Genomic DNA, 15,212 nt, shown 5'->3' with positions numbered 1-15,212 from the left:
AGGAACCAAGGGTGTTTCGTTGTTGCATAATATCATACCTTGTAAAAGTTTCATGCTGAGCAATTGTAAGGCTGTATTTATGCTTTTGTATTAGTCATTTTACAACTTTTTTATTTAGCTAAGGATGAGCCAGTGAGATTTGAAATGGTATTTGCAGAGGTAATCTGTCATGTTTAATGGAAATTGTCCAAGAAGGTAACACAACTGCCAATCCCAAATTAAATACTACATAAAGAGAGAGATAGATTTTTGTGATGCCAGGTTTCCAAGGACTGATTCATTCCATAGTGTGCAAGTAATGCTTTCGCGGTTCTTGCTGACTCTTGTTTCACTTCAGTTACTTCCAGATTTTCCATTTTATAAACCTCTTTTAATCACTGCTGTAAAAACTCATTCTAAGTTAAAATTCAGTATACAGTTAATGTTCCAAGAAATAGCCATGCCTGCCTCCCCTTATTCCCAGCTCCCCTCTGTGTTGGAAATCCAATTTCTAAATATTTCATTTGTCAGCTGTGGGAGGGAGAAAAAATAATCAAGTAACACTGATGAAAATTTGTCTCCTGATTCAAATTCAGTACTTGTAGGTATCTGTATAAGCAAATAAAACATAAGTAAGGAGTCTGGTACTTCACCTGACTGCTTGCAATATGGCTAGATCTTCTGCTTCCTTTCTGCTCCTCCCTTCCCCATCTCCTTTTCCAGCTCATCCTACAACATCTCACAATATGCTTTCTGCCCTTTTAGCCGTGACGTAGCTTCCTAATTAGTGGTTCTGCCACTGCTTTCATTGCAGGATAGGATGACACCAAGTCACTGCATCTGTGGGACTCCCCATTTATGTGCCACAGGTTGTGGTTGCTCTGTACCATCTACACATTTGGATTAAAAAAAAAAAAAAAAAGGCAGTGTTTCAAAGGTGCATTTGAAAAAATCCATCATGTATGTAACTCACTTTGAGGGGCTGAAGGGTATCTTTAAGGAGTGCTGGCCTTACATCTCCATCCATCCTGTGTTATGACAGTGTAAGAACCGCAGACTGGCTTGGAGGTTCTGCTCTTCTCTCTGAAAACCTGGTACCACTCCATGGAGAGGGACTCTTAGAAAATAGATCTCACATAATGTGTGCAGCTGGGCTCAGTTTCTAACTAAGCTCTGAATTTCCTTTATCTTTTTGCTTTAATGACCGTTGGTTCATAGTATCTGAATAGAGAGCTTTTTTGTGGCTTTAGCTGAGTGGATGCTTTTGAGATTTTCAGCTGATGCCTCCAATGGCAAAAGTCTCAGTAAGAGATATCCAGAAAGGTTAAAAAACCAACATCAGTTTGCAGAAAAGGCTGTTTTTTCATGCACGTTTCCAAGGAGCAGACTGCTTAGATTAATTAAGTAATGTAGAAAACATCCCCACTAAGCAAGTCCCCATAGTTCAATTTTTCCAGCAGGAGACCAGAATTATGCACCTTATTTCTGAGGTCACTCCCATAATTGCAACAACATACTTTTTTGGTAATAGCTTTTCCTTTTTAATGGATAGTTAAATGGAGGTAATTAAATATGGCTATTTTATACCCATCTCCTGAGAGGAAACATAACAGCATGATGAAAATACAAATGAATTGGAAGTTATAAATGTCTACTGTAAAGGACTGCATTTTGACTCCGTAAGTAATATTGGTTTGTTAATTGTTAAGGCTCTCAGAGTGATAATGTGGAGATCCAGATGCCTGCCATGCTATACAAAACTGGATTCCAAAATATTTCAATTTAATAAGCTACTGTTGAAAGTGTTGCTGTAGTCAGAAGTACCAGCTGTATATCTCAGGGAGAGGCAGTCATGAAATGCAGTATGTAAAGCAGAAGTATAACCTTTGGAAAATCGGATCCAGTTGCTTTTGTCTTCTGGGCTTTTTTTGCGTCCCTTTCAAATCCTGAAGCTCTTCTCTCTGTGTCCTAAGCAGTGGGCTGATTGACTTGTGTCACTGTGCCAAGACTTCAGTCAAATACGTTGTGTTTCTTACACGGGCACTGGACCCACATGGCTGTGTTGCAGGTCAGGTTAAATGTAAGGTGACAAGCCCCTAAAGGTTAGGTGTTTGCATTGACACAAATTGAACCTAAATGCTCAGAATTTCAGATTCTTCTGAGGATACTGAAATGTCTTTGGTCTCCAAAACTGGGGTAGATATTGTGTAGGCAGTGACTACCTAATAAAAACATCATCTGCCTTGTGTCCAGTTGGGCAGCAAAGGAGCAAGATCTCCTTATCATCTGAGTTTTCAGACCTTTTTCCAGTCCCCAGTCAAACCTAGAAAGATGAAAGCCTACAAGAGAATGTTTAAAAAAGACAAATAAGGTCCACAGACCTTCTCAAGCTCTGCTGTGAGTTTTGGGTGGCATCTGAGCAGATTACAGTGTTCCAGGTGGTTCATCCCTGCCTGTCCTCACGGTGACATCTCTGAATGGTTAGCAGCAAGAAATTTGCTTCTCAAAAGCCTTTCAAATTCTCATGGAGGAAAAACCAAACTGAAAAGTGGTAATCAAAAGTTAGTCATTTCAGACTGCTGTGTTATGCTGGGATGTTCTGATTCTCCTTTTCTTGTTTAACAATAATATTACAAGAACTGAAATAAATGTAATGTACTGCTTTTCCTATCAACAAATGCCCTAGCTTAACTTTGTTATGCAGTTGCCTGTGAAAACTGTTTATAGGATCATACGTGTTTCTGCTATGAACATTATCCCTTCTTTCCACCACATTTACCTGAAGAGTAACAGAGTAGTTTGAGCCTAAATGAACTTACAAACCAGATACGTATAGAATTCGTCACAAGCAATTTTACACCACCTGGGAATGTAAGTTTGCTGTCTGTGCTTCCTCAGTAGTTAATGGGGAAGAAGAGATACATTTTAAGGGAATTCCTATCCTATTCTAAAAAAAGTCTAAGGTAGTTGGGATGAACGCCTTCTGAATAGGTTCCTTTATAAAGAGCTTAAATAACTGTTATGGGTGAGACGCCTCATTTCAGCAGGCTCAAGTTCAACAAATCCCACTCAATGCACTTTGGTATGATATGAATGTCTGGGATTGAAGGGTAGGGCCTTGAAAGAGCATCCTTTGTTAACTCTTTTGGTTTTTCCCCCCTGAAATTAGAACAGAAAGATAATTTTAAAATAGTAACAAAAAGAAATTTACATCTATGTGGATAACTGAAATCTGCTTCCTACCCTTCTCCAGAAGTTCTTCCCTGTAAGGCATAGAGATCTGAGGCTACAAAGCAATGGATCTGTAGCTCCCCTCCAGCTAACATCTGTTCTATTCTACTTTATTAATTTCTGAAATTTGGGTAAGCACAGATAAAAGAGAATTTGTCTCTGAGTTTAACTTAATTCTTTTAACTGGTAAGAATATTTGAGAGCAAAAAGAACAGAAAAGAAAAAAAAAAAGGGTAATACCTCAAGGATGTTAACAAGCAGAGATGATAATGCCCTCAACCCCTCTAGGATAGAGACTAAGAGGTAGATAATTACTGTTTGTGAGAGGTTACCAGGAGGTGCAGTGAGGGAAAATCTGCAATGAGCCATAAAACCACTGAGTCTGTTGAGGCCATGATTTTTAGTCTCCAGCAGAGTTACAAATTTCAATGCTCAGGCTCACCTTTTGAAGGGCTTTTTTTCTGGAATGGGGCTCAGAAAGAGCTCAAGAAGTCCTCCAAAAAATGAGGAGGGCCCTCAGCACATCTATGCAAACACAAACTTGTGATTTATATGGATCAACAGAAATAAACTCATGAACTGTACAGATATGTATGTATAGAATAAAAGTCCAAAAAAAGAATATTTTCCTTGTCTCATCTGCTCTCCCAGCATAACCAGTAGCACTGACAAACTTTGTTAAATCCTTTTCTCCTGTATACCACTATATTTCAGTGAAGTCAAAGCTGCAAAAAAACCATGAATAGTGTTTTTTAACAGATCAAAACTTACTTATAATCTTCAGAGGTATTTCAGTGGTCATTGTATTTGAGTGCACTGCTAAGCCTGATATTCATATTAACAAATAGGGAATAGAAAAGAAGCTTTAAGTTTGCTAATTGGAAGTTGTCATGCCTTTAATTACTTGAGTGACTGACTGACTCAAGATGGTTTCCTCTCTTGCAGGAAGATTAATGTAAACTCCCTTTTAAAGTGATTAATCTTATCTATTGTATTCACATTTTTACAGGGATGAACAAAATAGTTTTCTAGCCATGACTTCAGATGTGCTGTAAAAGATAATCTGCCAAGATTGACAGTAGTAGATTATTATCAACCAAGCAGGGAGCTCCAAGGCACTTGGGTGCATATTTTAGAAGGTTTATAAACAACTGCCCCACAGATTTAACTCCAAAAATCCATCCCCAGTACTAAAGGTAGATATATTTATAAAGACACGTATACATATGATATATATAATGTACAATGACAATTCTTTGATTACCTTTATATTATAGCTGAAATGAGGTGTTTGTATATTCCTGTCATTTGTGGTATGTATTTGTTGGTCTAAGGTTTACTCTGGATAAAATTATCCTTAAAGCAAACACTCAACTCTACGTTACGTCTCTGAACCTGTAGGTTAACTCCATGTGGTTTCAACTTCAACCCTTTAACAACAAATTATTATTTATGTAAGCTGTCAAATCCACACAGGACAAGCAGCTGCAGAAGAAGAAACTGAAGCGCATAAACTGTAGTGAGAAGCATAAGGCTTCCATAAGAGACTAGTCTTTCCCTTTCTATATTTAGTCCAGTAAGAGTGAATTATTCATTACAATCAAGCTAAATTTCCCCCAGTCTTGCCATTTCATCCGCAAGTTTGTTGAAAATTAAAGCTCAGCGTGAAACCTCCAGAGAATTATTCTGAGTTAATAACACCTGCAGAGAACAGAGATTTCACTGTAAGGTAAATTGCTGTGTGATTGCCCACACATCAGCAAAAATTGTAATTGGGAGAAACGGAATATTTTCTCTGTATTTAACTGGTGAGGATTTTGTGGGCTGTCATTTTACGTTAAGTAGTAGAGTTATAATTCAGAATGTTTCACAGCAACCGATTGTGTTTGTTTTAACAGTGAGATTTCTTTTCTATGAGAAGATTTCTATTGCTGTCAGCTGCTATTGCAACTTTATGCAATACACATTTAGAAACCTTTCTTAATCTTAGGGAAAATTGTCAGAGACGGGCTTTAAATGATGGAATTTTTTCTCATTGATTTCTTGGGAATTTAGAAGTTGGTACTTTTCCCTGCATAGCTGTATCTCATAAATAGCAAGCTAAGTCATGATTTTGATCTCTACAATCTGTAGCACGTGTACATTCAGCAGCTCCCTGGACAGCAATGGAAACTACCTAAAGCATACGTTTTTGTTTCTTCCAGATGTTTCAGGAATACACTCATAACTAAGTGTATGAAAAATTCAGGTGGAGCTCCTAAATCAAACTGGGTATTAATGTTATTTCTATCCAAAAAAGGACAGAAAGAGAGAAAAAGTCAAATTGTCTTCTCTCCATATTTTGCTGTATTGTTATACACTGCGGTATTATCATCTCCATTTTCCACGAGCCTGTATGAATTCACAACTTATGTTTGGATTCAAGCTTCTGCCTGATAGTAACACAGCACGAAATGGATAAAGCTTGTGTCATTCAAGATAGGTCTACAGGGTGAGCCTCAAACAGACCTCTTTTTGCCTGTCTGTTGAAGAGAAGCATCTCTGGTCCGCATGCCGAGTATCTTTGCTAGCAAGAGATAGTGCTGAGCTCAGTAGGTTGCTCGGAGACTTAGTTGCTTGGTTCAGGCAGGTTGCCGTGCTAACACGGCTGGATGTACTTTCTGCATGGGAACTACTTGGGCTCTGCCTGCTCATCTCTGGGCAAATGTGCTTTTGTGACTTGCAAATTTATGTGTCTTCATTTAAATCACAATGCACAATTTACTTACACAGTGGTGGTGTCTGAGCCTTACTTACCAGCAAGCTCTTTGCTCTAGAGAATATACTTTTGGATTATGCACTAAATGCTGCCAGGAACCTACTGGTATAGTCTTCTGTCCTTCCCTGTTAATCTCTTGCCATCCTTCTCATTTCTGTGCCTTACAGAGAAAGCTCAAGTGCTTGTCTCACTGAATTCAAACTTAGGATTATAGTCATGGCTGTTGGGTTGGTTTTTTTTCTTTCATTTTTCTTTTTTTCCAGTTGTGACAGGAAAAAAACCCAACTGGTTAAAGGCTAAGGGAAGAAGAACATACCTAGGAAAGTGACATCTGGTTTCAGACGTGTACTTTTAGTGCACTGAAACTTGCTTCAGTGGATTCCTGCTATATGCCTTTTACAGTTACTGGTATAAAATGTCCCTGGTGCTGAAGGCAATCACGTAAGAAGCAGCGAATTCATAACTGCATGAATGTGTTAGACACTAATGTGCAGTGGGTGCTGCTGCTATACTAATAGCTGAGCTATTCTAACTGCAACACAGCTGAGTTAATTTCCTTAGATCAACATGGGATGTATTAAAAAATAATTATCTGGGCAAGATGAGGTTTTTCAGGCTCAGATAATCCTACTGATTATCTGACCTACTCCAGAGGTCGCTGAGAAGTGCAATGAAAGAACGAATCCTTACTGATTGACTAATCTTCCTTTTCCACAACACTTTGAAGTGTTTCTCTTTTTCACTTAAGAACAGAACTGCGGGAAAGCAGGCCTCCAGCACAGAATTGTCTGTGAAAGTCCTGCCATAGACTCCAGCTTCAAGATTGTCATCTCTGTGTCACTGCTTGTGGATCATCCTAGAGTTTAAGCCAGCTATTACAGGCCTAGGGGAAGACCTGGTGTTTGGCTCAGGGCCCTAGGGAAGCGGAGAGGAAGCAGGTGTATCGCATAAGCAAACCTCCATGTGTCAACATCCATGTGCTTGTCAGATGAATTTATCTGCTCCAGCTGCACTGCTCTAAGAGTATATCTTTCAGTAGATATGTATCTGATGTATTACGTGTCTGAAACGTGCTGTCAGTTTCTTTCAGAGAAGAACTTCGTGGCATAGGGAATGCAATTATGAGGATGATCTAGCATCACCATAGGATCCCAGAGTATGAACCAAAGTACCAACTAACAGCATCTGATTGGGCTAGGTGCCGTACAGTGGGAGTTAACCCCTGTCGAAGAGAAAAGTGAAAGAGGAAAGGAGTTGACTGTCATTTTACAGAGAGGAAGATCAAGGCACTGAGAGAATGCATGTTGCGAAAGCCAATGGTAGTTCAGAGGAGGAAAGGTGGAAATCTGAAAGAAGTGTTGTGCTATGGGCTTCTAGTCCGCATTTCAAATGGTCTGTGTCATGAAACTTCTGTTGTTTCAAAGCTGTTCTTTTCCAAATGTGATATCCATGTAAAAAATATCTTAAAGAAGGAAAAGTAATGGCCAAAATTGAAAGAAAGGGACCCAAGATATGTAAACCATATTCCCACTTGCTTGAGTTCAAAAGGCTGTTTTTTATTCCTTTCTGTATATTACAGATAGGTACCTGAATTTAGATGCTTGTCTTTGAATTATGTTATGAACTTGTCCACAGTTTATAGGAATTTGTGTACAGGGGGTCACATCTATATCTAAGTTTGAACTTCTGTCAGAATTTAAATGTTGTAAAAAGAGGAAATAAGGAAAAAAAAAAAATCTTGTTTTCTAGGTTGTCCTGGGGCCAAGAAGAATGAGTTCCTGACTAGTGTTTTGGATGCATTGTCTACGGATATGGTGCATGCAGTCTCTGATCCATCATTGTCTTCTAGCCGGTGGGTTTCAGATCCTTCTTGTGTGTCTTTAAAAGGATTCTGGCATTGGTGAATGAATTGTTGAGGGCTTTAAGAGGTAATTCTTATTCTGCCTTCACAAAGGATAAACTTCCAAGAATCTATCTAGGAGAATTTACTTCAAAGTTACCACGGTCGACTATGTCCAACTAAACAGAGATGCCCTTGATAGGTGAATTCTCAGCAGCAGCACAGATTAGAGTTTATCTGTAGCTGCTGGTGCAACTGTGTCTCAGCCTTTGTTCTCCTCTCAGGCTTTACTTGATGAACGTGTGCTACCTTCCTGATTCATATTTTGCCCAGTTGCTTGTAAAACAAAACAATGCTATCAACAGGCACAAGTAGTGCTGTCAAACTTCAGGTGTCTGCAGGTCAGGTGCTTACCATCTGAAGAGGGGGTGGCCTTTATTGTTATGACTTACCCTGTAATTCAATATATTTAAGTGTTTTATCTCTAATAGCATCCATCATGGGTTGTAATCGGAGCTTAGGTATTTGGTGATGCTGTCTGTTGACCTATGTCAGCTGGGTATATTACGTGTTTTAATGTGTCTGCCATCCATGAAACTGTCTTTTTCTCTTTTATTTCTCTCTTCACTTTTTTCTGTTTCAGGAAATGAAAGGGGAAAGCACTGTTTTCTGAGTATGGTGCTGACCTCAACACAGTTTCAGAAAGTTAACTAAGAGCAAATTCCAGCCCTTAGTGTAAAATTTAGGATACAGTTGTCCAAAGTGAAAAAAGAGGGATTCACTACAAGAAGCTAGTAGCCAAAAGCAGGGAGTTTTATGTAACAAAGCATCTGATGGTGATTTAACTGTTCTGAAATAAAGGTATAAACTGAGGCTTGTATATCAAAATTAAGACTAAATTCTTGTGTTTCAGGGTTTCAGAGCCTGATCCGAATCATACTCTGGAAGAGAGAGTGGTCCATTGGTATTTCAAACAGCTAGATAAAAATTCCAGTGGTGACATTGGCAAGAAAGAAATCAAGCCATTTAAGAGATTCCTAAGAAAGAAATCAAAACCCAAGAAATGTGTGAAGAAGTTTGTGGAATACTGTGATGTGAACAATGATAAGTCCTTATCAGTTCAAGAATTAATGGGCTGCTTGGGAGTAACAAAAGAAGAAGGTAAAGCAGAAACAAAGAAACGCCATAGTAAGAACCTCTTCTACCTTTTTCACTAGATTCTGCAAAGCTGGCGAAGTCTGATATTCGTATATGCCAGAAGAATACAAAATAAAAGAACACACCTGTCTGTAGCTAATGCTACTTCGGTGTAGGCAAATCATTACTTTGCTCCAACTGAATCAAGAACTCCACATTGATTCTGACCTTTAAATATATTACAGTAGGAAACTTAAGATGATACGATGACGTTAACAGTCATCAAAAAGCCAGTTTAATGTTATTATAATACTATGTTCTAAATGAGTCGAAGGATCACACCTGTGCTTTTTGGATTCCTGATGGGAAGGAAGCAGATTGTTGAGCTTTCTAATGACTCCTCATTTCTCAAATGTGGTTTAGAGATACAGTGAGGAGTGTGGTCATCTGCCAAGCAGGTGGTACAACTGCTGGTACATAGCTATCTTATCTTGCTGCCAGATTGGTAGGAAGGGGAACAACAAGCTACGGTGTGTAATGGCCCCTTCAGAGTTCAGCCACACGATTCCTGAAAACAAAGCAGAATTTTTTAAAAATATTGTAAACAGCAACAGTAGATCCCCATACTGCAAGAAGCTGTAGAATATGAATATAGGCAAATTGTTTTGTTTTGCTGGGACCTGAAAATAATGCCAGGACAGTAAAACAAAGGTGTGATAGGAAATGAAAAGCAAGTCAAATAGGGAATGCAGTCAGAAATAAAATGGTTTCCACAAAATTGGTTGTATTCACTCTCGGAAAGGGAATACTGGAGAAAGAAGGAATACCTCTACATTGTACTAATAAAGTAAATTGTCTATGTCTCACAGAAACATGTATCTCAAAACAAATATTAAATATGCAGGATATTTTTTCTGTTGTTCTTGTGGACCTAATAATAATACCTTGCAATTTTCACTTAGATGAGGGAGGTGAAAAAACTGTATATGAAGGTGGATGACTGTTGTTATCTTTTTGCTATAAATGTGGAAACCGAAATGGCCTCAAGTTGCACAAGGGGAGCTTTAGACTAGATACTAGGAAAAGTTTCTTTACTGAGAGAGTGGTCAGACTCTCAGTGTCTCTTACTCTCTAGTGGAGCAGGCTGTCCAGGGAGGTGGTGGAGTCACCATCACTAGAAGTGTTCAAAAAACACGTAGACATGGCACTTCAGGACATGGTTTAGTGGGCTTGGTGGTGTTGAGTTGATGGTGGGACTTGATGATCTTAAAGGTCTTTTCCAACCTTAATGATTCTGTGATTCTGTGAAATGTAACAGGTTTTTCATTTACACTATTTGGCAGACTAGTGTCTTGAAGTGGAGGCCGTTATGGTCACTCCATATGTTAACATCCAGACCGGCCCGCGGCAGCTGGCACTCCTTGGTCTTAGTGTAGATTAAATTTGGGTCCAATATTCCAGGACATAAAGGAAAGCTATAGCAAGACTCAAACCAAAATCCAGATTTTCCTGTGCGCATTTCAGTGAAACCCCCCGCCAAAGATTAGGATTCTCCTGCTTTGGAAAAGAAAGTTGTTTTTATATGAAATTATATGAAGATAACACACAGATATAGCTAAAGAAAAAGTTATGTTCACCTTAATTGGAGATTTTTAACAGAGCTTCTCCCAAAAAAACGTAGTCAATAATGAGAACATTAATTTTTGGAAGGAAAAAATACCTCAGAACTTTTGCAGTGAAAAACTAATGGCATTCAGTTGAAAAAAAATTCTAAACCAAATCATTTGGTTGCTTTTCTAGAAAAACATATTTTTAAAGACAAGACAATAAAAACTGCTTTCATTGGAATATCAGCATTCTGTTTTGTTTCTCCTGCTTGATAATTAATATTTCCTTTCTGGTAAACCTTTCACTTGCACAAAAGAAATCAATCACCACCCCACTACAGCTGGAGTTACATTTCTAGGAATAAGTGAGACTCCATCATGTGAGGTGTGAAAGCTGAGATAAGGAGGCTGCTCTGTATCATTCTGTGTGAGTCCCAGGTGTCTTGTGAGAATTATTTGAAGAAATATAAGAGCCAGAGAGCTGCAAAACATACTTTCTCAGGGGAATGGTAGTTTCTGCAGTATTTTTCAAGGTCCAGTTTCATTCCTCTTTGTCCCAATGCAGCTTGACTGACTAACAAACTGACATTGAAAACTGTCCTCCCTAACCTCCCAAGTTTGCTTGTGAAGTTGAATGGGCCAGCAGACTGATGTAGCTGGGTTTTTTCCCCCTCATTTAGAGCACTGTCTTGGACTTCACCACTAAGAAACTTAAAAACCAGGGATAATGCTGTTGCTTTATAGATTAAATGTGGACAACATCTTTGGCTGGTAGAGCTGTTCCTGTGCAATGTCTTTAAGTAAAGTGAATGCTTTCCAAACAGTCTGCTTGTCCATGCTTCTTTCCCACCAGGGATAATAGGCTATATTTACTACTAAAGATTTAATAAGTTTTAAATTTTCAACACTGACTAGATGCAATCTGTCCTAAGCAAATGTCACATATCAACTGGCAAGAAATGTCAGATTGTCATTCAGCTTTCATACAACATGATAGAAGCAACACCTCAAAAAAAGTGGATGTTTCAATGAAAGATTTGAAATATTTTATCCTATTTAGTGAAAGCTGTGCAGTTACCCTGCTCTAAACAATACCAAAATGAGGGCTTCAGTTCTTCTGGATGCTACATATAATTTGCAAACTAGATGAGTAACGTTTTTTTTTCCCTCCTTTAGCGGCGCCCAAAACCAACACTGAGAGCACTTCATCCAGCAGGCAGGTGAGTACTGAGAGCAAGACCTCCATTCCTGTCTTGCTCAGCAGAACTTCTTGTGGTTTTAGCAGTTATCATTGCAGCTTCAAACTACATTCATCTGCCATTCTGCAGACTTGCTGGGAAGATGTAGAGCAGCATCCCGATTAACATATTTTCACTTAAGTTCTATGTAAGGAAAGCTGAATCAGTCAACTACAGATGCAGAGTAAATGTGTAGAAATGCAAAGTAGTGAATTATGCTTGCATGTGGATGTTCCTAGTAAAGTGTAATTGACATCTAGGTTAGTGATAATTAGATGAGTGTAATTGAGCCCTTGTATGAGTCTTCTGCATTCCTGAATGTCAGCATTCCCAAACACTTTCAAATGTGCGCAGCTTTATCTTCATTTACCTTTTGCTTTAACTGAATTCCGTTAACTTTCTTGTGAGTCATACTATAGACACAAACTTTGACTGAAATTACTTTTTGTGAAAAAAGCCCTGCGTTTCCCATGCCCTGTGAAAATCTCTATTTCGCAAACCCCACTGAATTATTGTGTGGTGGTTTTAAACACCTTTTAAACTCTTAGCGTAGAGAAAAGAGCTGTCACTTTCAAATGCCCTTGCTGGCTGAGCAAAATGATGCTGGAGAACTAGGATTTGCATCAGTCTGCTGATGCATGTTAAAACTGAAATTGTTTATGTCTGCAGAATGACTGTAGCAAATAAAATGTCAAGTGCCCTGACAACATAATCTGTGATTTGTTTTTGCATCAATTTTCTGCAAAGACTTGATTTTGTTTTTCTGAATAACACCAGTGTATGTCATTCGTGGTGTTTTGGCTACTCAAGGCATTCAGAGCTACAAAAGGCACAAAAGCAGAATTTTTAAATCAAGGAAAGATACACATTGAAAAGGAGGGATTCAAATGGAAGCTCAGGAAAAAGGTTTAAAAAGGGCTTCTCATTTGTGTGTGTGTCTCTTTTTATAATAATTAATCCTAAAGATTCACTTCTCTGGACAACATGGACACAACTTCCCAGCACGTTTGCATGGGTCTGAAGAAGGACTTGTGACTCTGCCAGTTACTTCAATGGTCTAGTAAATGAATCATCTTCATACCATTCTTGCCTCACTTTTGTATGTTGGAGGAATTAAATGATTAATTCCCACAAAAGCATCAGTAAATGATGAATTGTTTTTAAAAACCTTCATATAAACATGTTATAAGAACAGTTTAGGTAACCCTGAAGCTGGGAAAATAGGAATTTGGCTAAAAATATCTCAAAACCATAGTTGTGGTTAATGTCTTCCCATCTATCAGAAAGCTAGATTAATTTGTTAAAAATTAAACCCAGGGTGAACCTTCCCACAAGCCAAGAGAAATCTTCCTCTCATTGTTGCTCGTCAATTTGTTACTTGCTTTATCTCTGATTTGTTTGATGTTAGGTTCACACTTCCTAAGGCAAGCTCAACATTGGTTGTGGGTTCTACCAGAGACCTCCTACATACCTTTGATGGAATATAAAATAATCTCACAGCTAGAGGGATGTGATAAGTTTCTGTTTGTTTAAACAAATGTTTGTGGTCTTAACTTTTCAAGTTCCCCCACAAATCACTTATGCTTTAAACAAGGCAGCCTGAAAACAATTATCCTGTCGGAACTCAAAAACATTACAAAGGGTTATTTTAATTATATAATGGCAATTACTGGCACACGTGCATTACACTTGAAGCTTGACAAGACCTCTCCCCTTTCTTGTAATCGGATCCTGACTTGCAGAATCTGTAATAAAAGTGTCTTAGAGTGTCTATGTTTTTTAATTTTGTCCAATAATTTTGCTGACTCAGCACCAATTATTTTAAAAGCTGTTGCTGACAAATGATAGCCTTGAATTAAGGCTGGCTCAGCAAACCATCTGCTGGCAGTTTCATGCTCAAACAAAACACGGCTGCAAATGCAGAAGGTGGTTTTCATCGCAAAAGTTTTCACTTGAAAGGAAGTTATTGAAAAGCAACTGGGCTGGGTAGAAGCCACTGAAGGGAAACCACCCATCTAAGGAGGAGCGGTCAGATTTGCACCACTCAGGGGATGGACATGGACACCACTCAAGAGCTCATTTTCTACTAGTTTATTGTGGCAGTTCAGTTATATATATGTTTATGTGTGCTTAGGCATGTATTCCTGAATATTTTTTTTTTATATATGTGTACATCTGTATGTGTGCATGGACATACAAGCTTACTGAAAGCAAGCAGATACAGATACATATACTAATATGCTAACTGAGCCTCAGCTGTGGTTGCTCTAAAAGAGGTCAAATACATGGTGCATCTGACAGAACTGGGGTGGTGGCCAGGTGTGTTTCCCTTGCTCAGCTCCACCCTGCCCAGCAAACATACACATCCATGCAGGCACGCTGTCAATGAGACCCAGAGGGTCTTTTGCAGCCTAGCAAGAAGTTTACAAGGAAACTATAGATTGTTCATAAGATTTTGGCCAGCAGCCCTTTCCTTATACATAGCATGCCATAGAAAGGTATATTGCACCAGGGACTTGCCCAGGCAGTTGCTAAAACTGTGTGTTTGACAGGTATAGATTTAAAGAGGCCATAGGTAAGAAATAGTGGAGATGTGGCTCGTACCCGTGCTCGTAGATGCCATGAAGGACTACAGGGCAGGGGTTGTTTTATTCCCCATATGTATTTGTGCAGAACTTTTGTTTTCACAGTGGGATGTGGATGCTGCTGAAAAATAGAGATAAATGTTTATACTAGATTACTTGAAAATATCATTAGTAATGCAAATTTTTCCAACTTTCTCTCTTTCAGCAAGTTTCTAAGAAGCAAGGGTGAACAGCTTACTGATCCAAGGCAGATCTCTTTGACATGTGGGAGATTTCCTCACCAAAAGGCAATAAAAACAACTGTAGTATTTGCACTTTGTACTTAAAAATGTAAATTCACTTTTGTAGAAATGAAATATTTAAGCAGACTTTTTTTAATCTGTGAAAATGTAATGGCTAGTTTTGAAAAATTATCACATACAATGTATGTGTATTCTTTTGTTGTCTGAAATATGTAAAACGTGTTGGAGATGTAAAAGTTTGCATTTAAACCATTTTTAAAAAAATAGCTTTTTGGCAAAAAGTAGCATAGAAACCTGATTCTATGTATTTTGGTTTCAATATTATGCCTTGTTTTTCTTAATCAATACTGTCATTTAAGTAGAGTTATGTTGAAAAGTCTACTGTATTCTCAATCTTTTCCAAGCAGTGTTGGATGTTTCAGGTTTGCAGGACTGAGGGAAGTGTGTAAATTGCTGTTGACTTGGTTTCGCAGTTTTTAACTGAAGAGATTTTTCATCGGTGGCAATATTTTATTTCATTTTGTTGTCGCTATTATTATGCTTTCCAAAGGTCATGCAATGAGAATGCAACCACTAATGGATTCAAAACAGTTAT

General features: G+C 38.4%; 1 protein-coding gene across 1 annotated transcript in view; it reads left to right on the top strand.

Moving 5' to 3' along the window:
• SMOC2 (SPARC related modular calcium binding 2) overlaps positions 1-14,981 on the top strand; it is a gene marked incomplete at its 5' end in the record, with an annotated part of 119,620 nt that extends 104,639 nt beyond the window's left edge. The window contains 4 exons of the mRNA XM_010288487.1: positions 7,718-7,820; positions 8,722-8,969; positions 11,729-11,772; positions 14,581-14,981. Coding sequence (XP_010286789.1) covers positions 7,718-7,820; positions 8,722-8,969; positions 11,729-11,772; positions 14,581-14,604 — 419 coding nt within the window. The remainder of the gene's footprint in view (positions 1-7,717; positions 7,821-8,721; positions 8,970-11,728; positions 11,773-14,580) is intronic.
• Between the last annotated feature and the right edge of the window lie 231 nt (positions 14,982-15,212).

The sequence above is a fragment of the Phaethon lepturus genome, unplaced genomic scaffold (genome assembly GCF_000687285.1).
Source record: "Phaethon lepturus isolate BGI_N335 unplaced genomic scaffold, ASM68728v1 scaffold3606, whole genome shotgun sequence".
Lineage (NCBI taxonomy): Eukaryota > Metazoa > Chordata > Aves > Phaethontiformes > Phaethontidae > Phaethon > Phaethon lepturus.
This window is presented reverse-complemented; position numbering and strand designations above follow the sequence as displayed.